We start from the raw sequence: 23,934 nt of genomic DNA, 5'->3' as shown, positions 1-23,934 counted from the left end.
TAAATAAAAATAATAATAAAAAAAAACTCTCTTAAAATATATACAAACAAAAGAATAGACAAGATAAACATAATCAAACTATCTGTATGAAAAAAAAAATTAAAATAACATAATGATAAAATAATATATACAATATTTACATAATCGACCTGAGGATCCCTGAGGCCAGAAAGTACTAGCACAGTACTATGATCTCTAAGCTAACCTGCTCTTATAGCGGTATTTACCTGAAATAGTTGCTGTGTCTCTACTTTCTTAGGAAATATTTGGAGTATTACTAGATGGCATTAATGGGATACTAAGAACTTCAGAGAGTTTTTACATTGTACTTTCTTGTCATGATTAACACGGAAGATATTTTGTAGGAGGAAAACAGAATAGGATAATATGTAGAATAATGCGTCGTTGATCTAAATTCGGGTCTGGATCAGGCACAATGTTATGTGAAAGTCGGTTCTTAGAAGGTTCCCCTCTGTTAATGAAACGTCCGATTTAATCACAATCGATTCAGGAATAGATTCGATAGTTTCGTGTCGTACACAAACCATTCTCCTTAAGGACTGTTTATATTGCTTAATGGCTTAGAGAGTCATATTGTAAAACCCTGAATAAATAACCAAACATTCAAACTGAAACTGGTTCATATGTATCAAATTTTAACCTCATTTCTCCAGTCTGCTATGTGTTTTATCAACCTATATATTTTTACACCTAACATATTCCTTATCTAACGAATTTTATTTAATTGTCAAATTATTATGAGAAATAAGGTGTCGTAATTACTTGTTTGAAGCTTGAGGGGGTTTGTGGACCAAGCGTGGTAGTTAAATTAGCTCCTAAATAATTCATTATCTTCCTGGGATGAGGCTCTCAAGAGACTGCATTTTTTTCAGCGGTTCAGGGTAAAAATGTGAGAAAATTAACTCACATGAGAGTTATGTAAGTTTTTTTCCCTGTTAAAAATTTCCGACAAACCAGTAACCTCTAGCTATTAGTATTTCTGCTGAGGACTAATAGTACAAGATCTCGGAAGAAAAAAGGGCAGCTATTTCACCCCAATTTTCGATTATTTCAATGAAAACTGTGTACAATTACTAGTCAAAATTGATGAGTCAGCCAAGTAGAGGTAGAGGTAATAAAAAATGGCGAATGTTTAAAAACCTTAAAAAAAAAATTAATTTTTCATTCGGAGATCTATATCTTCAAAACCAAAAACCTAAGAGAACAGCATTTAAAGTAGAGTAAATTTGCAAAAATATGAGCTCTAATAGAGCTATTTACGTTCAATATTTCTCGAGATATATCTTTTTAAAAAGCAACATTTCATAAAAATGTACTGAAAGATTAGTAGTTAGTGAATTTATTTTTTATTTTATACCAGATCGGCCTGGTGGGCCTTATATATTTATTTATATATATATTTTTTAACAGGTGATTATGGGGGGTATAGTCTCGTACAAAAGACACCCCTAACTATATACAAAGTTCTTATTAAATAAGAATAATACTTCTTAATAAAATAATAAAGTAAAATTAATAACAAAAAATAATGATATTGGTACACTTAAATAAAACAAACAAATGCCCTCTAATAGTAAAAAGAAACAAGTTTATTTGAAAATGGGACGAGAGAAGAAAAGAGAAAAAAATAATAATAAGTAAAATAGAGGTAGTGTGACTATGAATTAATTTTATATTTATTAAAATTTATAACAGAATGTCCTGCAGCAGTCTGGGCTTCAGTCTTTGGGTTGAGGTTGGGTTTCCCAGGTTGTAGGTCACTGCTCCTTTAACTGTCGGCAACTGGGAGTGGAACTTCATGAACCGTTTTTTGATTCCTCTATTGACTCCATTTGTAATTCGCGATGCCATTGGCTATTTCTTATGAACCAAGGAGCACTAACTGCGATTCTTAGGACTTTATTTTGAAAAGATTGTAGTTTTTCCTTTTCGTAAAGGATGCCACTCCCCAGACTTCACAGCCGTACATCAGCGGTGGCCTGAGAATTGTTTTAAATATAAGAACAGTTGTTTCTGGTTTTAGTTTAGAATTTCTGAATTTATTTTGAGAAATCTATACTCAGGAACTATGAGACGTATAAATGTCTATTAGTACTCAAATTAAAGCTAGTTTAATGTACTATAAAATAGTTCTTACCTTTATCTTCGTAGAAGTAGTAGTTTTCATGATATTTCTAAGACCTACAGTCTGTCCCCATTTAAATTGAAGTTAGATAAATGTTCTATAAAGTAGTTTATAACGTTTATCTTCGTATGAGTAGTAGTTTTTATGATATTCGCATGTGTATATAAATTTAGCACATGAAAATTTTTCTGAAGAACTACAAATCAATTTATTTTAGCAAATATAACAAAAACTACTATTCCTACGAAGATAAACCTCATAAACTACTTCATAGAACATTAAACTAGGTTTAATGTGAGTGATAATAGACATCTGTACATCAAATGGTTTTGGAGATATAGATATCTCAAAATAAATTCACTAACTGGTGATCTTTCAGAACCTTTTTTTTTGAAATGTTTCTTTCAAAAAGACATATCTCGAGAACTATTGAACGTAAGTAGCTCAATTAGGGCTTAGTTTTCTTAGGTTTTCTAATATTTTTGGTAATTTTAAATATATAGATCACCGAATGAAAAATTAATTTATTTTTAACGTTTTGAAACAGCCGCCATTTTTCATTCCCCCTATCTATACTTGGCAGACTCATCAATTTTGACTTGTAATTATATATATTTTTCATTAAAGTAATCCAAAATTGGGGTGAAACAACAGCCTTTTTTTCTCCTCTTTGATTCTTGTACTATAAGGAGGTTCTTTGAATGTCTGAATGAATGTTTGAATGTAATGAAAAACTTCACATCTTGCCAGATTAACATATTAAATACTTTTTCATATTGACTTTAGAATATCATTCAATTAAATCGCCCGTCATAAAGTTGAGTCGGATCAATTCCAACATCAGAATGGACCATTTCTGTTGTAAGAATCAGAAAACGTTTATTTTAGCTTTTCCTGACGGTGTTCTTACATTTCTTCATTACCGTGGGTCAACGGAGTGGATGTATGGATCTGAAATTGCATTAACTTTTCTTTATTAATTTATACTGAACAATGCGGGTTTCTTAAATGAGTAAAAACCTGAGGAACTCATTATTAGATTATTAAAATTTAAACAAACAATACCTGATGTTGTCAATTAAAGTTTGGCGAATGTATTCAAGGCAGATAATATTGTGAAACTTGTCTTCCCTGATTTGACGAATGTGGAGGAAGGAAAACAAAAATGCATTTCTTCCTTGAATTCATTTATTTAATATCTGATGTAGTGCGCACATTTCACAACTTTCACTTACCGCTACTCTGATTAGAAATAAATTTTTCTACTATTGTATTTTATATTTAAGTAATACAAGTGAAAGTAAAATATCTAGTATATCCCCTCACTCGACTGTCTGTAACGCTTTGTGTTCAAGCGTTCCTAATTTTTTTAAAAATTGATTTGTCTATAATGTGTTTTATTTCGATTAATGACTAAGATTATTCTAAAAGGAAGTTAACATCGAAACCTTCAACAAGAATCACCGGTATCTCATGGTAGTTACTATTTGAGCGACCTAAAGCTTCAATAGTAAAGTTGAGTGATTACCAGCTGTGGTATATGGTTATGTTTGACTAAAAACTAATGATTGCGAATTTATGCTGAAATGAGTATATGGATTAAGAATCTATTCCATAAGGATTGAAAATTTCAATCTGCCTAATAATAGTCACTAACCCGAGAACAGTTTTTAGTAGAAATGTATATTTTATGAGTACAAATGATGTGTGTTATGTAAACAGAGGAATTACATTTATTTATATATTTCAAATAAGACCAAGGTCAGCTATTAGTTATTTTATTAAAGTGATTAAATATTAATATAAACAAATTTTCACATTGTAATTTCATAATGTGATTTTAATTTATTTATATATATATATATGTATATATATGCATAAATTAAATCAAATATATAAAATTTTCTTAGCCAAATCTGCATTAAATCTTAACTCAGTACATGCTCTGTTAGTTTCTGCACCAGCTTTTTTTTTCTTTCATAGTCTTCCGTGCCCTCGTGCCATTTGGTTCAGATAGAACTGTATTACTTGCTGCAATAGAAACAACTCTAATTTTGAAAGTTGCACCCAGATACAGCCAAACTATACTTAAAAGTGAATACCCAAAGCAAAACAAGAATGCTAAAAAAGTGCAAACAATTTTTTGTCGATTTTTTTTAATGTTTCCAAAAAGTTGGATCTTTGAATTAAATTGGTTAATCACACTCGTCCTGCAGTATTAATTAACGATTTAATGAGTGGAAAATCTGTCGGATAAAAATGATTCGGGGCCTCAGTGGAAAGGCAACGGAATTATTAGTGGATTCCCGTGGATTCTTCATTCAACACCATCAAAATGTAATGATTGGATGATTTTTCCAACAGGACATGGAATAAAGATAACTAATAGAATACGAAATGGGTAACTGGGCTGAGGTCATGGCCCTAGCGATCAATAGCCTCAAGTCATCCCCAGGCCCGGCCGCTGAAACTTAAAACAAAAGCTACCAAGCCCTTGATATATGGAACCAATTATGTCGTTTCAAAAGCAGCTCTAACGTAATGGCATCCCGATCCCTATCATATTTAGGGCCTCTTTCAATTATGCCAAAGTCTCGTTCTATATAACCTACGACCCTCCCTTCTGTATAAGACCGCATTATGATATTCCCTGCATTGATAACCTTTGATTTATACGAAATTTCATAATGAGAGAAATATATTTCATTTAAAGGTTCACAAAGCGGATTCATTTTATAAAGACGATTTGAGTAGACGTTTAACTACTAGCAGTCTCACTAACATTTAAAAAAAAAATGATCTTTTGTCTATTTTCCTTTTTTACCTGTTTATTAACACAGTAGCGACGCTATCTACCAGGGACCGTCCGTTATCGCTTCCCGCCAAGACGAAGAGCTTTAGTTCGTTCCACCTTGGAGCACCACTTGTTTTCTCTAGTTAGATATTGTGTACATCTATTCAGTAAAATGTAAGCTACCTGCCGGGCCTACATGCCTGCTTCGTACCTACAGGAATAGTACCCTATAGGACAAGCTTACTATCCTTAGAGAAATTACAGCAGCCACCCATTAGTCTCATCCTATATATTCACCTCCTAATCAATTGCTTTACCTAAGTAAACACGCAGTGTTGAAGCCTTCTGGTCAAGCGTACATAACATATCTATTGGAGTCAGATATAACACAACCACCTCGACAACTCTTTCCACTATGTTGGCTCCTCTGAGGGGAAAGGAAAGTATTTTGCGATTACGAATAATGAACATATTCCACCGCAATTTATGAAGAAATGTTTTCTGTAGTTTTCTAATAAAATGGCACCAAAAAAAAGGAAAAAGATTAAAATGTAATAAAAATATCAAGTGCTAAATGAATCAACCGATTTAACGTCGATAGAGAACGTGCGAAGTGTATTCACGACGGACAAAATACTTCTCTAAACCGTTAAGGAATATGTAGAATAGTGAAACAATGGTACACGAGTATGGTCCAATGATACAGCGAAACTTGATAAGATAATAAAGAAATCCGAAAACTAAGAAAAGAAATTTACGAGAACTCACATCGTACTGAATCGTCGAATAGTAAAGGTCTCTACAGTAATACGATAGTGTTGTTATTTCGTAATTTACCATTAGGAATTTCAAAACCCTTTCTTTCATTTTATAATTATTATTTTTTTTTAATGGCAAAACAACCAAATACCAGTTAGCCTCGTGATGTAACCTGTAGTGAAGACGAGTTTCAGATAGGCATTTATACAGACAGATTTAACACAATAATATAATATTCAAATAGAAGATGATAGTAATGATATTGATGATGATATTTTAATTTACTACACTATCGAAAATTATAAGAATTATTTTATTTTTTTTTTTTTGTTGTAAATATGTGTTCTACAATTTCCACAAATACCTATAAACTAAATTTTATTGCAAAGCCTTACTTGGCTCTAAAGTTGCACTATACAATATCTCGATTACAGGGTCTTCGTTTTCGTGAAAATGTGGCGTCGAGTTTATGGTACGGTACCGAGTGCAAAGGGTTAAAATATTGCACATATAAAGATAATTAACATATTTTGAAAAAAAAAGAAAAGTTAATAGTGGAGATACCAGTGTGGGACTCTACCCCTTCAGGATTGTGGGCTGACCCAGCCAGAGTACTCTACTGGTTGCTCTTAGCGTTTCACTGTCCATTGATATTGGCTCGTTCCCATCCTTAGATTTCCATTGATACTTTACGGAGCTCTATTTATTACGATCCTTTATGTGTAGAAAACAAGTAATTTATATTTTCACATCTCACTATTTCTTATAACTCAAAAAGAAAGGGTTAACTTGATTTTTATATGTGCAAATTGTATGGCGTATATTGCAGGCTTTCACCAGTGCTAAGTAAAAGAAGTTACGATCTAGAAACTATAAAAGAAACGAAGAATAAATACAGACAAAGTTGGATATATACAAGAGAATCATAATAATTGAACAGAATAAACAAAACAAATGTGAAACATTGTAATTGATTGGAGAAGATGATCGGGGGGTTCGGTCAGCAAAGAAACAACATAAATAGACAAAAAAATATTTATTTATGCCGAAGTTTCGACCTGATTTTCAGGTCTTCATCAGGTCTAAACAAAAAGACAACAACCATCATTTAGAGAGAAAAAAGTTGATTAATAACAATGGACAAAGACAGTAGTAGATTGATTACATTATTAGTTATATACATATAAATGTGAGTAATAAATAAATGATAAAGTGCTAAGAATCTATAAAGAATTAGTTAAACTAATGATGAAGCTTATGAAAAAAAACAACAATATTGTAAAAGGAAAGAACAGGGGATAAGAAGAAATAAATGGAGAAAGGGGAATGAAGAAAGTGAGAAATGCAAGAGTAAGGTTATAGGAAGAGAATCCAGGCTACATTGATATAAATTCCAGAAAAAGCCCTTAGAGTGCAGGTCGGCAAAAGACGTTACATAAAATGAAATCTAAAGGTCAAAAGATCGTAGAGATAAAAGAGTCAATGTGAGAAAAAAACAAAACATAAAAAGGTGTGAAATGGAATATAATGTATCAATATATAAAGATCGTGTAAAAACGGATATATAACGGGGAGTATGTAAAAACAATGTTATAAAAAATAAGAAGAAATATGGAGAATAGGAAATGAAGAAATAAGAGATAAGATAAGAGAGAAAAAAATAACTTACAGTTGTAGGCTGAGATTTCCGCTAAACTGCTTGATATTGCAGGAATAGTCGTTGGAGTGCAGGTCGACAAAGACGTTGGATAAACAGAAATCCAACGGTCAAAAAACGAACGTTGAGATAAAATAGTTAACAAGAGATTAAAACATATAAAAAGATTTAAATGTAAAATTATGAGAGCCAAAAGGTATTAAAATGTATACATATGTAGTGGGTATGTAAAACGGATAATTAAGAAAAATGTATATGTGTATAAGATTACTGGTGTTTTTCAACTTTTTTCTCTCTAAATGATGGTTGTTGTCTCTTAGCTCTGATGAAGACCTGAAAATCAGGTCGAAACGTCGGCATAAATAATTATTTTTTTGGTAATTTATGTTGTTTCTTTGCTGAACGGGGGGGGGGGGTGCCCCCGATCATCTCCTCCAATCAGTAATCTACGGTCAACTATCTACACTTCATTGCGAAACATTGTAGTACAATTTTTGAAATTAATTTTACTATATTTGAAAATTTGTATACATTGTAAAAAATTAAAACCGAAATTATAATGATGTTAATTAAAAAAAAAATAATTTACCAGCAAACTGCTAAAATCCAATTATGTTTGAAATGGACATTTTTGTTTGTCACAAATTATGAGGGGAATTGACCTACGAATTTTCTTTGTTCAATTCGAGTTGGACAAAAAGTATCCGATTGATGGCTAAATTTTTAGTCGAAAAAATTAGAATGAATAATGCTAATTTTTTAGTCAATATTCACGAATAATATAAAACGATTAATTGGATATACTTTTTTTTTTCGTCACTTCAAGCGACTAACAACTGAAAAAATTTAATCATTATTCATGATTACTGTCTTAATTGTATTCGTCGCTAAATACTAATATTTAGAATAAAACTTATATTTTGATGAGTTAATGTGTCTGATTATTTATCTTGTTTTATTTATTTATACCTTTATGCCGACATTATTATATTTTTATTATTAAGTAATTATTCATATACATTCTTTCAAACTAATTTTGTATCCAATGAACTTTAGATCTAATGTCGATAAATAATAATATATTCGGACCTAATATTCGTTTGTTTAATCGATTAAATTTTAATCATGTTGAATAAACTCCTATTCACATTTAAAATTCCACCTTAAAATTTAATTTTTTTTTTAAATTTTCAACTAGTTTCTAAACTTGCATCCTCTTCCATTCCTGACAATCCTCCGAGGTGCCTGAAAAGATGATGACCACGAGACCAGCTAATGTAAAATGTCATTAGAGTACTATCGATGGGTAGTTTCTCTACACGCCTGTAACACTCCAATTTAACTTAGATCAAATTGACTCAATGTGTTATAATGTACAGTTGTAAATAGCAATAAATAAACATTAAAAAAAAAAAAAAATTAAATCATGCCCTCCGGTTTCTTGGCAATGGTCTAGTAAAATCTCTTATAGAAATAACTTTAATATTAATAATTTAGTGTTAAAGCTAGAAAATTCTACTTAAAATCTTTTTAATCTACTTGTTTTTACAGCTCGTTTTTTGTTCATTAAAGAAGGACGGCACAGATTAAAGGTGTTTGAATTTGTTCCCACCTATTTTGTGTATCAGTAGTAATGAATTATAAAGTATTTTTTTTAGCATTACACACTATGGTTTTTGAGAAAAAATGAAATCGTAAATATTAAGAATTCACTTTTTCATTATAAACTCTGATCCTCCTAGCTGTCTTTCCAGGAAAGAATCTTCAGTGCTCTGCATCTCGGATTAGGAGGATATACGATATAAGCGAAGACGACATTATGGGATATCTGTTAATACGCAATGGCCAACGTAAACTTTGTAATTATTATCAATAGACTACAAACATCCTTGAGTTGCGATTAACACCCTGCCCAATAATATTCTTATTACATTACAAGTGGGAGGAAACGTTCGGAATGTTGAACAATTAATTACGTTGAGGTTAATAGAAATGTCCACTATTGTAATCTAAACTGAAACAGATGGCAGCCAATGATTGGCACGTACGTACCTTGACTATACCAACCTAACTGGACTCATATCAACATTATAATGCCACAAGTCAATCAAAGCGAGAAGACTCACTAAAGTAAATATAATAAATTTCCTGTATTATATATATATGAACTCCTGTTGTTATTATTATTGTTAATGAAGGGTACGAAAAAAAAAAAAAACGCCAAATACACCATCCTTGGGCAGTGGTTCCCAAAGTGGGTTGCTCCTTAAGTGTCGCACGCAAATGCCACTTTCTCAAAATATTACAAAAAAAAAATATTAAATTAAAATAGAAAAGATACCGTGCATTTCAGAATTTAGTTTGAACTTTTTTTCTTCATTTCCTGCATTTTCAACCACCCGAAGAGTAATTATACCAACATTTATATTTTATTTGTTTAGCCCAACAAGGCTGGCGCCATTTTTTTTTCCAGCCCATTGTGAGTGCTATGATGAAAAAAAAATTAGGGAACATAATTATGAGAGATAGTTGACCGTGGATGATAAATGAGGAGAAGGTGGTTGGGGGTGCGGTCAATGAAAAATTAGGGAAACACTGAACTAGCAAATGCAGAATAATAAAACCAATTCTAGTAAACAGTTTGTTTTAAGATTTTTTTCAATATGCAGTGAAGACATGAAATCGGAAAACTAAAATAAGTATCCTTGAAGCTTCTCGTATTATAATGGTCGATCTGTCTTGGACCGATGTTTCAGCTACTGAAACTGTTTTGTGATAGATTGTCCTTGAGGATAGCTGAATTGGCCAAAACGTTGGACTTCCTAGAAAATAAAGAATGTTTTAGACTTTAATTTGAATACAGTTGATTTTATTTAAACAAAAGTTTGTATTAACGTTATTTTATGTTTTTCAGTCTTGGTGGTACCGAATTGTTGAAAAATTGACTGATTAGTATTATGCAACTGTTTCATAGAGTCATTTTGTTTTGGGAACTTCTAATAATAACCTAAAAATATGTTTTCATTATCTCCCTTTTATTTTATTAATTTGGTTCAATTAGATTTAATATTTACTCATTAATTTATTTCACATTAATATCTTCGTATCATATCTCCTGTCATGGGGGTTTCAGATGGATCATCTTTTGTATAATCGTTTTATCAGAACTGCCATATCAGTCTTCCAACTGTCAACCCTTTATTCCTAACCCTCATGTGGATACATTCCTTTTACCGACCCATTTCAATATGCTATCTTAATATATTACATTTATGTCAGTTTTTGGTAGAATTTCAAGAAAAATGTTATGTTATTTTATCATTTTTAATATAAATAAATTACTTGAGTTAATATTTGCTTAAACCTGTAAAACTTTTTACATATTTTATGTTCAACTTCAACTCTTACAGTCAAGTACGAATATACGACTCCCAATAAGCATACGACTCCCCCAAATTTTTGTATGAATTACAAGCAGATCTCCATTCAATTTTGCAGGATAACAAACAGACTGTAAATAAACTTTTTGAATTTCTGAATCGCTCAAAATTTTACGACAGGTTCATATTTTTCAATTACATATTTTTCATATTTTTCAAATACATTTTAATTCGGAAATTAAGACAAAATTCCAAAATTAAGGCAATAAGGACAAATAAACATTTCGGATATTACAGCAATAAATTTTAATCAAAATTTCGAAAATTAAGGCAATAATGACCCCGAAGTGGTTAAAATAATAATAATAAAATAAAGGAAGGAGCAGGGGCCGATTATCGGCTACTCTTTATCTCTGTATAACAGTTGCTGAGTTTTTTTTCACAAATTTTTTGATTAAAACAAGAATATCTTAAAATAGTTAAATGGATGCTCACTATTGATGAACCTTATTACTGAAAATATAATTTACTGTATTTTATAATCAGTTCGTTCATAGTTGCAGTTAAATGAGTGGCTTTTCAGATAACTTCATAAATCGGGGAAATTCCTATTTACTTGAACTTAAAGACCTTGGTAGTATGGGCGTGATCAATCTCCCTCTTTTTGCCTTCAATTTCCCTTTGAAGGTTCCTTGGGTTTATGTCAGCTCCCAGCCACTAAATATAATCTTGAGTTTTGATATTTTGCACTTTGTTTGTTTTTGGGAGTGCTAAAATAAAATTTAAGTCTGCCAATTTACTATCGAAAATATTTTTAAAAATTTAAAAAAGCTTAAACTAAGCAAATTTGCTCAGTAGTTGATCTACCACTCCTGAATGGATAGGAATGGCGGACTGTTTTATTTTCATTTTCCATATTTATGTTTTTTATTTCTGGAGTAAGATATCTTAACTACTCTTTATGTCTTTTGATTGCTTATAAAAACATGTCTGAATTATTATTTATTTTTTTCAACGATGCACGAATGATTATGATGATCCTTCCTGTGCCCTGTTTCATAATAAAGTACTAACTAATTCTATTAGTCTTGTAGATTTATCTTAAATCAATTACACAGACTTGTCCTTTAGTATTTTTCACTAAGACGTTTTAATCTTGAGGACCTACTAAATTTTATTGGTAATTTATGATCAGAGAGCTGCTCTATCTAGCGTCATTATCTGTTGACTGGTTAATGTAACTTCGACCCTACAGAACTCAGATCATTCCTAGAATTGTAAAAAGTAGTTAATTATATATAGTCATTGGTCTTAATAATGCCAAGGTAATCAGAATAATGCCTTGAGCTTGTCGAAGATCGTCACATGATCTGAATTAAAAAAAAAAAAGATTTATTTTATCTATTGAACGATCCCAAACATTTATATATTAGGTATTGTTCTAAATAGGAATATTTGTACAAGATAAATAAGAACTTATGGATAATAACGTTAAACTGTGTTGGTCTTTCTGTTCCTAACCTTAATTCATTCAAACTATCACTTACCTCTCATCTCAGTTTTGTCTACCTTTCCCACCCCTCATTCATTTTGCTCTTTGTTGTCTGTAGCACTATGGCTGGGGTGCCTAATCTTTTAATGACATACTTCAACTTTGGCGGTGTCGTAACCCAACTCCCCTTCTACGCAAAAAATCGGAATTAGGCCTCACTCCGTGAAGAAAACTTTTTGTTGAAGTTAGTAGGGTTTTCGCACATCTGTAAAACTTTTCGTTTAATCGCAAATGTGAAAACAATATAAGTTTTAGTATATATTAATTCCAATAATTTGGTTTATCTATAATGAAAATCCATTTAGCCGTTCTCAAGAAATTCATAACCATTTCCCTGTTATGTTCAGACTTATTTCAATGTGAATATTAGAGATTCTAAAATATGTTTACTGCTCTAAAAAGTAAGGAGTAAATATAAAATTTAATTAACTTTTTTAGTTTTTCAGTCAATACGATTTAGGAACAAATTATTCCAGTGAGAATAAGTTGTTAAAGTGAGATTCCGTGGGCAAAAAACTATGTTTATTTTTTACCCTACTCATTTTAGTTGAAGACTACTCTCACAAAGATGGAGAAAGAAACCTACTAGAATATCGTAGAGCAAAATCCAAAGCTCAGAAAAATGTCCTGCTGACAAGAACTTCCAGCTCGCCCTTAGGCCCTCCCTCGGTAGTGCCCTTCCAGATTTAAATTTGGGATTGTAATTTTGTTACTTCCATCAAAAAATTTAAGTTTAAATTACTCTTAATCTCAGTAATTAATGTGAATTATAAATATTGGTGCGTGCCAATTTATAACTCCCAGCGTGGCACGTGTGTTTTTTATTCCAATCAAGGAAGGAATTGTAGAGGAGGGAGAGTAAGCATCTTACTTTGTAATTTGTTAAGAATAAATAGCAGATAATATACTTTCCAGTCCCCACAACAGAAACAAATATTCTATGAACAGTTATAGAAATATAGTAGTATTGTCATTAACCACTCCAGGCAAAAAGCTATCAACTCAGTTTATATTTAGTTTCAGTTTGTTTTACTTTCACAATATTTTAAAATCTAAAATCACGAATTTCCAACCACGCGAATTCATGGTTGGAATGACCTGATTCTAGATAACTTAAAAACGAATACATCTTTCTCATTAAATGATAATGTTTAATGGGCCCAAAAACGAGCGGCTATGTTATAAAAAAATTAAACATCACAAAAGGTATAAAATTCACTTGAGTGTGAAATATATTATCATATCGTATATAGAATGAGAATGAGAGACAACTAGTGCGAAATACCTCGAATCTGGCGGGAAAAAAACTTATAAATAAGAAAGGAGCGTCTTCTGGATGTTTGTTTCGGGGAATATTCGACCTCAGTTAACCTACGGTAGACAGTAATGGGTATTTGGTCTTTTGTCTCTGAGAGGAGGGTGGGTATTTCCTCTACTTTGTCCAGTGGTCTGTAAGAAATGAAAAAAGTGGACAAAATACCCTCCTTGTCAGTAAAGCAACTGCTTTACTGTACAAAATGTACGAAATTGACAAAATTATTAATCTTGAATGGAAGATTATTTTAATTTATGGTATATAATTGAAGGATAAGATGGTTCATTATAGAAATACTTATTTTATCCATTTTGGTCTTAAATGGTCCCCCGAAAAATTAAAAAGTGCATTCAATGCCAGCTCTGCATGAGAGTCTTTTGTTTTGTGTTGATTGTTTTTTACTAATGTTGTCAACTGGTAGCTCATATATATGTCATTATTTTAATTTAATATATAAATATTCATTTTGCTTATCTCTAATTTTAATTTATTTATATTTCTGTTTCAGGTAGTATTAGTCTTTATACTAAGTATAGCATCGCTGATAATCTACTTCATAGATGCCTCTAGGTGAGTTTTACAGATGTACAACATAAAATGAACCTTTAGGAGCAAAAGTGGTGTAATTCATTGTGTTCTCATTAAAATTAGTTTTAATGACAATAATTATTTTAGTAATTGATTGCATTAATTATATATATATGAATATGTGTGTGTATATATTTATCATTGTAATAACTTCAAATGGTTTGTTATGCTTGTGGCTGACTTGTATTAATAGAGAAAACAGTTATTTCTTTAAAAACATTTCTGAACTTCCTCTAAATTTTTGAATATGTCGAAACTTCAGATTTTATTTACACCACTTTTACTTTCAATGGCTCAAATAGTGACTATGTTTGTGTCATTTATTTTACATATTACTTGTATTCTTTAATATTGTTGTTCTTTATAATTCTGTTCAATTTGAACCAATCACTTTATTAACCATTACCATTTGAAAGAATTCAAATTCAGCCTTATTTTTTTCACACTATGAATAGGCCTAATTTTTTCATTTGATTTAAATAGGCTGTTGCCCCAAACTAATAAAATTTCAAGGGTTGATTCCACTTCAGTTTTTGTGATAATGAAGGTAATAGAAACTAAAGTAAATACCCGAAGATTATTTTAAAACAATTTTAATAATATTGTAAATCTTTTTGTTATGTCGTCTACCAAAGTTTATTGGTAAATAAGCATAGATTATTAATTATGAAAATAATCCTCCTCCTGATGTCTCCCTTATAACAAGAGACACACAGACCATTGTACTAATGCCATTATTCTAAAATAGCCATAATATGTTAGTGTCAGCTACATGATAATTCTTCAATAATCTGTAAAACTTATTTAGAACATGATAATTTCTGTTCCTGCCAGTCAAATGTGTTGACATGAAACCATTCCCAATTGCCTGTTTCTGTAAACTTAGTACGAGATCTCATATAAATATAGGTTAATAAGTTTTGAATGATTATAGTTAATTAAAAATATTTCTGGGATACCTAGTTTATAATTGCCTCTCTAGAATAATGGAGGATTAAGACAATTTTATCAGTACTGATTTTTTTTTTTTTTTTTTTAGTCAAAAGAATAGAAGTATCCTTCTCATTTTCCTACTTATAGTTTTATAATTACATTAGATATTATAGGACAAAATGCGAATTGATGGTTGGTTTTTAAGTGAATTCTATTCTTTCAAAAAATTCTTGTCATGTTTACTCTTTTAAAAGGAATCAACTAACAAGAGATTTGTTTTCCTTTTCCTGGTTCCTTGGAAATCTTTAAAAATGATCTTGTATTCTACTATTCTGTATACAAAGTCTCCCATAAAGTTATATCTAAAGTATCTTGATACTTTTCTCTTCATGAACCTTAATTTTTTCCTCCTAACTGAAAATTTCTTATGACCCTCAATAGTTTGAGAAACTGAGCACTGCTTCTTTTAAATGTCAAGAAACTTTCTTCTATATTCTTCAATAACAGATTCATGAACAATATTTTAAAATGGCAAATATATGTCACAATATTGCTGCTCTACCATTCACTATCAAAACCCATGTTCATAGTTTGTTCAGTAGAACTCCCTTAACAAACACTTTCAACAAAGTAACTTCTCTCATAAGCGAACAGTTTTATTTCCTTTGGCATTATTCTTTTTGTTGCAAATTATTTTCAACTCCTGTTAGTTGGACCTCCTAATAAACATGCTTGGACAAAGATTTGGTCCATTTAGTTTAGAAAAAGTCTTTCTTAAGCAGACAGATGAAGGAGACTAAAAACATAATTTCTTGAAATGGCAGATGCTTATAGCTAATGCAGCCTGTTAAAATTAATTTAATAAAATTTTATTTGTTAGATGATTGTTTCAATGTTTGCATATAAAATTGCATTACTATTGTAAAGAATATTATTCTATTACCCTACATATTTTCCATGTTTTTTTTTTAAATTTGAATTCAGTTGTGAATCAACTGAATAACTTAAGTTGAATTATTATTAGTAAAAAAAAATATCCTCTTGGGTTTAATCCAAATTATCTTACTGAGTTCTATCCTCCATTATGCAAACAAACGTATATAAAAATTCACCTTAGAATACCAAAGGTAGTAAAAGGTAAGACTCAACACGAATTACTTTTCTTTTTCACAGTAATGCACTTATTAATTCACTTTTCTTTCTTTTTTAGGGGGATAAAAAAAAAAAAACCCCAATTAAACGGTTTTTTTTTTTTTTTTTTTTTAGTAGATGTATAAATATAAATGTTTAACAGAGCCATCTTTAATCAAGTGGAAGCCCTGGGCACTTCAAAATATGGGGGCCCTCCAGATTAGAGATGGCACTGTTCAAATTATTTTCTGAACAGCTTTGTGTTATCAAGTACTAGTAAAAACATTTTAATTTTTGAAAAGTAGAAAACATTTACTTAAAAATCAGGTTTGCATCACACAACTTTCAATTACCATCCTACTTAGCTCCCCAAGTTTTAAGTGGGTTGGTGGGGTATAGCTATCATTAAGTTATCACTATTATATGTGATTTAAAAAAAAAATCTAAGATGGGAAATTAGAAATATTGCGTATTAACTTTTTTCCTTCCAAAAATACGACAGTATAACAAAGTCTTAAACATACCCTTGCAATCTGGCGAGATCGGACAGTATCAGTTCTTTTTGCCGAATAAAACCTGCCTGTATTTTTCCTTTTTTCTCCTTTAGTTATGCATAAAATTCTGTAATATTTCGTATTTATACATTGTTTATTATTGCTAACAATATGAACAGGTTATTTTTTTAAATAAACAAAATGAAAGGTACTTTATGGGAAGATATTTTGAAAATTCAACATTTAAGCCCTGTTTAAAACTATTTAAATGGGGATAAGACCTAGCTGACATTAAAGAGCACTTAGTGGCTCATTGATTCCCTATTTCAATCAGAAAACTCTAATTCCAAATTTTGCACGGTCATAATACTTTCCCTTACTATTAATTAAATTAAAACTGTACTGCTGCAACCTATGAAGGGTTAAGGGTGGAGTACTTTGTTAGGAAGTACTATGACTAGACCAATGTTTGTGTAAGGAGATGATTTGGTCTAAATCGCTTGACCACCAGATTTTTACCTAATTAAGGGTACCCACTTTAAGAGATAGGGTGGACCCCAGGAGGGCTCCAGAACCCACAGGGTTGACTCACGGCTACAGAGTAAAATAATTAACATAAAATAATTATCTGCCCAGCCAGATTCGTAACCGATTTGAACCTTACTCTGAATTCCATATATAGGTAAATGAAATTAAAAAGAATGGGTTAACTTTCCAATTCACGGACCTTTAGTGTGGTAGAGTTTATTGTATATATGTGTATTCACGTGTAGGATTATAAAAAATAAAATGGCTACAACCTCTTTTTAAATACTTACCAGAATTTTCCAAATTCATTTCTTCATTTTTTATGCTATTTTGGATTCTAGTCAGGTTTTTTTTTTAAAAACTTGTTTTCTCATAGAAGCAAACACTTCTAAATAGAATAATTATCATTCTGGGAATGTCCATTTAGGAGAAGTTCTACTGTATTAGTACAAATCATTTCGAGTATTTTCAGAAGTATTAACTATGTATCAGGCATCCTTGGTTTTCCTATGTTATGCGACGTAGGTTCACAAAACTAATGGACCAATTGCCAACTATCACAAGAGGAAAGCATATCATTCCAGTGTCATTTTTTTCCCTTTTGAAAAAATCTTTATTAAATTATAATTTTATATTCCAATGTAGAGTTTGAGACCAAACATTCAAATAGGTTTATATTTGTTGTAATGTTATAAAGTTTAAGATAAATTTTTTCATCGAAATGGAGACAAACCCTTTTAATTTTGCTGTTTTGTTCATCCTAATTGTTTATGAGTTATGTTATATCAGGTACGCAAATGGATTTTTGGCAATTTTCACCTATAGTAGAATCAAGTGAATGTTTCAATAATTGAAGTTAGAACAATTATTAACTTAACTTTTTATTGTAAATTGTTGAATGTTTATCTTAATTTTTTTAAATTTATTCAATTAGAAAATTAATATATTTTTTTTTTTAATATAGCGAAGAGGTAGAGAGGTGCCAAAAATGGAGTAACAATGTGACTCAGCAGATAGATTTAGCTTTCAATATATTTTTTATGGTCTACTTTTTTATACGTGTAAGTATGTTCTATTGTATATTCATAAAGTTCAACTTAAAAAAAAATATTGTACCTTGTTTCTTTTGAAATTCATTCCTTATATAACATAAGATTGTTTTATTCACAGAATAATGTAGGTGATAATTTTTGTTGACATTCAATGTCATTTTTGAATATTGCTTATATTTCTTTAATGTGCAATGTAACTAATAACTAATGGACTTAAGTTGAATAGGATTATTATGTAATAATCACTAAGTATAGCATTACTTAAAATTTGAAATTAATTTCTATTACATTATCATTTTATGTACTTTAACAGTATTTTTCATTGATCGATAGAAACATTAGTGAGAACTTTCAGGTGACATCATACTTTTCTTCAATTTAAATTGAAGCTTTTCCTTTTTTGTGAGAATATTTTGTAGATGTTTTTATCAGTTGCCTTCCAAGAAGCAAATTCTACATTAGAAATAATTGGTCCTACATTTTAATAATAGATAGGAAAGTAAACTGGTCTACATAATCAAAATATGAATGCAACTAGATGATTTTGATTATATCAAGAGGAAATATCAAGATTTGGTGGAAGAATTAAGGATTGATGGACTCTAGGATATGATAATTTCACCCTGTGATCATTTCCTGAAATGGTCTAATCCAAATTAGCAGCTTTGAGTGTTACTGTGAATTGTAGCTGCTCAAGAAAATATTGAATACCATTCAAGTGATATTTTTGAGAATGTTGTTTATTGTTAGAATATTGAATGAACTGATATTTAATATTCGACTTTCTTAACCCTTTCATTACCAGTAATGAAAAATTGAAAAAACAAAAAAAATAGATTTGAAATCTCTTAATGAGGTATTAAGGATAGAAAATATGAGTTATTGCATATTTTTGGGGGGTCAGGAAATGTGTTTTTGTCCAAGTGGTCGGGAGTAAGGCATCCTAATATGTCTCTGTAGCAGGGGCAAGATAACCTAGTAGTAGGAGGAAATAATCCCCTTTCCCGCAGTTCCTTTACTCAACAGACAGTGCAAAGTATCCACTAGGATGTATTATGTCATTGGAAGTGAAAGCGTTAAGTCCGGATAGGTGTATCTTTGCTCACTCTTATGGTAGAATGAAATTTGTTAATAATATTTGAGCTCAGTAAGCCTTTTGCTTCAATACTAAATAATAAATCACCAACAATAATTTCCCTCTTACCTTTCCTTGGTAAGCTTTGCCAAAATTCAAATCTCCAAAATCAGACCTTATACAATTCTCTCTTTTTCTGACTACTTCCTGGCTGTTTACCTATTAATTTAAGATACATTATCTTTTTATTGATATAGTCTTTTTCACAATATTTCATTCATTCATCAATTATTTGTGATGTTCCGTTGTAATGTACAAGTGTCTCGATGTACAACTTTTTGATACTGACAATAGATTTATAATTTGATTAGAACTCAGTTAAATTGAAGCCTAGGCCACAAATTTTGAATATAAAAGTCAGAAAATGTCTTCTGTTTTGTGTTAATCTTAAGTATTTCCACCCATATCATAATTCTTTTGTATGCTTATGACATTCCTCTTTCTAGTGAAATATGGAAAAGAGAAATGTTATGCAAATAAATAGATGATATGACAAATAGCATGAAAATACATTAGATTAATGCAGAGTAATTGTCATGTTTCAAATTTATATTCAATATTTTTGATATATATATTATTTTTTAACATATGACCATCAAATAATTAAGAACAATGAAGTTGATAATGAAAAACTACCCAAACCTTGTTTAAGTTATGAAGTAAAGAAAGGAGTTATAGAAGGGTTATTTCTTTTGAAAAAAAGTGTAATCCTGGTTGATTCTAGCCTTATTAGATCAGTGAGTGAATCAAATTTTTTATTCATTATTATTTTTATGATAGTTGAATAAGTTAAATTATTTTGTTATAAAAGAAGAGTATGATTGTTTTTAGTTGATTTTATGTCTGAGACAGCTCAGTAAAATTAATTATGTCTTATGTTACAGTTTATAGCAGCAAGTGATAAATTGTGGTTTATGTTGGAAATGTACTCATTTGTCGACTATTTTACGATACCTCCGTCATTTGTATCCATATATTTAGACAGAACTTGGATAGGTATGGATGAAAAGTAATATTAATTATAATTTTTAGTAATCTAATGAATAATTAATTTGTTTTTCTTTTTGAGGTCTGAGGTTCCTGAGGGCCCTCAGACTAATGACTGTTCCAGATATACTTCAGTACCTTAATATATTAAAAACATCAAGCTCAATTCGCCTCGCTCAGCTTGTTTCTATTTTCATATCTGTTTGGTTAACGGCTGCAGGAATTATACATTTGGTAAAATTAATTTATTCTCTACTTAAATTTGTTTTGTTTTTGCATATTAAATTGTTTCATAAATTAGTAGGATTATTGATTTTAATGGTTTTATTCCTTGTTTTTCTAACTGCGTTAACAATTCATGTAACTCTTCGATTGAATTCTTCAGTACTTTAGATTGAAATATTAAAATTTCATCTTTAAAGAATAGAAACCGTATGAATCAACACTCAAATTTTAAAAATAATTTAGTAGAAAGGATAGGGATAGTCATTGCTATTTTAATGATTTTCAAAACCAAAAAAAATTCAGACTAGGAAAGGCAAAAATTATCAGCAAATAATTTTTATTTTTTTGTTCACATCCACACACACACACACACACACACTCACTCACACACAAATCATTTTGTAGGGCTTGGTCATTTGGATTCAGGGGATATCAGAATGTGTATTTCCGTTGAAAAACTCTTCAAAATTTTTCCCGATCAGCATATTTCCCAATGCTATGTATTCTGTCTATAGGAAAATTAAAGTAAAAGTTTATGAATTTATTCGTGATCAGTATGAAAATGCAGTTTAGAGCACTTGCTAAAGTTTGTCCCGAGGTCATTCACCTACATATCAAGGCATTTCAACTATAGAAAAAAAAATTATTTGTCTGTCCAACCTGAGGCACTGCCATTCATTAGACTCTGGTATGGCTCTTTAAAGCTCTCAATAAGACCCCTTTGCAGATTATAGAAACTTTTGCAAGTTTATAAATATATATATATATATGAAAAATAATGTTAAATGATTAAATCCTTAAGGATCGCCAATGAGTTTTACATTTTAGTATGTCACTTAAAATTACATATTCAAAGTCTATTTTCAATCTTGTCTCTCAAGTTGTTTTTTTACAAATTTTATATTAAATAAAACTTGTACTGTTTTAATAAAGCATACTAACTTGATTCATTTATTTCATCTGCATTATTACACCAACATTTGTGTAGTGTTACACCATAATAGATTTTATCCCTCTTATTCCAAATAGGTTATTGATAAAATGTTACAGCAATCTATTTATCCTTGCCACTGTTAACCGATGCATTTGATTTTGATTTGACTGCTGTAGTTATATCCCGACTCAATGGTTTTAGTTTTTTTGAGTTACTTTATCATTTTGTTAAGAATTGAAGATTTCCTACTTTTCGAGAAACTACTTATTTAATTTACCAGTATCTCATTGAATCGTTTTTGCTGAATTGAAAAACAAAATCCTCATTTGAAAAATTTTAATCAGGAACTAAGAAGGTTTAACCAGAAAACCTTAACTAATTTCATCTATGCATAAACTTATTATACCATTATTATATGACTGTTTCCATTGATAGTAACTGATATATACAAATTACTCATAAAAACATAGTACATCTTGGAATTTTATAGCTGAGCCGAATTAAAAAATTTTATATTACCTAACTTGCAAGTTTTTTTAAAAATAAAAATATTCCTTTATTATATGTTATAAAAGCACTAAGCCTTTAACCTTTTAAGAGATTAAGAACCCATGGCAAAATATTACTTATCCACTTAGCCATGACCTTGGGAAATGAAAAAAATAAAAAAAGGTTACATGGAACTAAATCCCATTATAGGACCATGGTACCTTCATCCTCTGTAAACAGTTATTAATAATTACTTGCTTAGCATCAGTTTAGATTAATTTTTTAATCATTAAAAAATAAATCCATTGTTCTTTATCATAATACCTGAAAATGTTTCATGACATTTTATTTAAAAATTCAAATATTTTTTAGTTAGAAAACTCGGGTGACCCAATGGAGTTTAAAAATCCTCAACAACTTTCATACTGGACTTGTGTCTATTTCCTGATAGTAACAATGTCAACAGTTGGATATGGTGACGTCTTCTGCCAAACCATTCTTGGTAGAACATTTCTAGTTTTTTTCCTGCTTGTTGGATTGGTAAGTTACTTTGTTTACTTATTATTTTTAAAAAAAGTGCATTGCAGTGTTAAGAGTTTATTATTATTATGATAATGATTGTAGAAGAGGCAGAATAACAACAATATTAATTATTTAGATTCAATGGTCTTAAAATTATTATATTAAAGCTTGGCTCTATTAAAAATATTAATTGAAGATTTTAAATTAACTGAAATTATTATTTAGCTTTTATTGTTAGAAATATGATTTATCCAATGTTTGCCATTCTGTCTTTATTCAAAGAGTTATTTATATATTTGTAATGAAATAAATAGCAGCTTATTCTGTCACAAATAAAATCACCATATTTTAACAATCATGATTATCCATAAATTTAAAATTCTCATGAGCTAAAATACTATATTAGTGTCATTGTACTGAAAATTATTGATTAATTTAGTTTTTTTTATGGTATATAATTTAAAATTGGCAGTTATATATTGTGTAAATCCCTTCCCCCATATAAATTCGTTTATAGCTAAGTTAATCTTCCTAGAGGTAGTGAATATTAGTGTACAAATGAAGATGGTGTTACTAAATATTTGTGACTGATAACATTAGTACAAATCCTGCTTATTTTGTTTTGTGCACTAATTTTCCATTAAATTCGTATTCTATTAAAACATTTATTTTCTCATAATGTCCACATTTTCCTATCCACGTCTTCGAACTTTCCTCCATTTTTCTTTGAATTATTTTCTTTAATTTTTTTTTAATCCGTTCTTCCTCTACTGCTTACTTTTTGTAAATAAAAATTTAATCGTCGCCTCAGCTGACATTGTGAAACTATGTGAATAGCTTAACGCTTATAAATTCTTTATCGTACTTTCTATCCATCTATGTTATATATCCATCACATGCATAAACACTCATTAATATCTGTCTTTGCTTGAATATGTTAGGTCATATAAGTCAAAAAATGCTTTTATTAGTCTTATATAAATTTACACTATATTAAATAATAGCTGTATAACAAAAAAATTAAATAAATTAATCGTAATGAATTTATTTATTTTTATACTGAAGGCATACACTGTTTTATTTAAAAAAATTGATTGTTAATCAACACCTGGTTTAATTAACCAAATCATCCTTTATAATTAACAGGAAAGTGTGTGTTTTTTTGTATGTATGCTACTATAGTAGAGAAAAAATAAAATAAAATTAAGTATAATTGGATTTTTTCAGCCAGTAGCTAATTTGGGAAGCATGTGCCTAACAGCCTTTTTCTTCTCTCATTTATTTTTAGTCAATATACATAGTATTTCTGCATC

General features: G+C 30.0%; 1 protein-coding gene across 4 annotated transcripts in view; it reads left to right on the top strand.

Moving 5' to 3' along the window:
* The window catches only part of slo (calcium-activated potassium channel slo), a 258,833-nt gene that overhangs the window by 122,448 nt on the left and 112,451 nt on the right, over positions 1-23,934 (top strand). For all 4 annotated transcript variants that reach the window (XM_014417223.3, XM_067050932.1, XM_014417234.3 and 1 more), the window contains exons 2-6: positions 14,112-14,173; positions 18,242-18,338; positions 20,349-20,460; positions 20,534-20,685; positions 22,472-22,639. In XM_014417223.3, coding sequence (XP_014272709.1) covers positions 14,112-14,173; positions 18,242-18,338; positions 20,349-20,460; positions 20,534-20,685; positions 22,472-22,639 — 591 coding nt within the window. The remainder of the gene's footprint in view (positions 1-14,111; positions 14,174-18,241; positions 18,339-20,348; positions 20,461-20,533; positions 20,686-22,471; positions 22,640-23,934) is intronic.

Source organism: Halyomorpha halys, unplaced genomic scaffold (assembly GCF_000696795.3).
Source record: "Halyomorpha halys isolate HHAL.00 unplaced genomic scaffold, Hhal_1.1 Scaffold150.1, whole genome shotgun sequence".
NCBI classification, from domain to species: Eukaryota; Metazoa; Arthropoda; class Insecta; order Hemiptera; family Pentatomidae; genus Halyomorpha; species Halyomorpha halys.
This window is presented reverse-complemented; position numbering and strand designations above follow the sequence as displayed.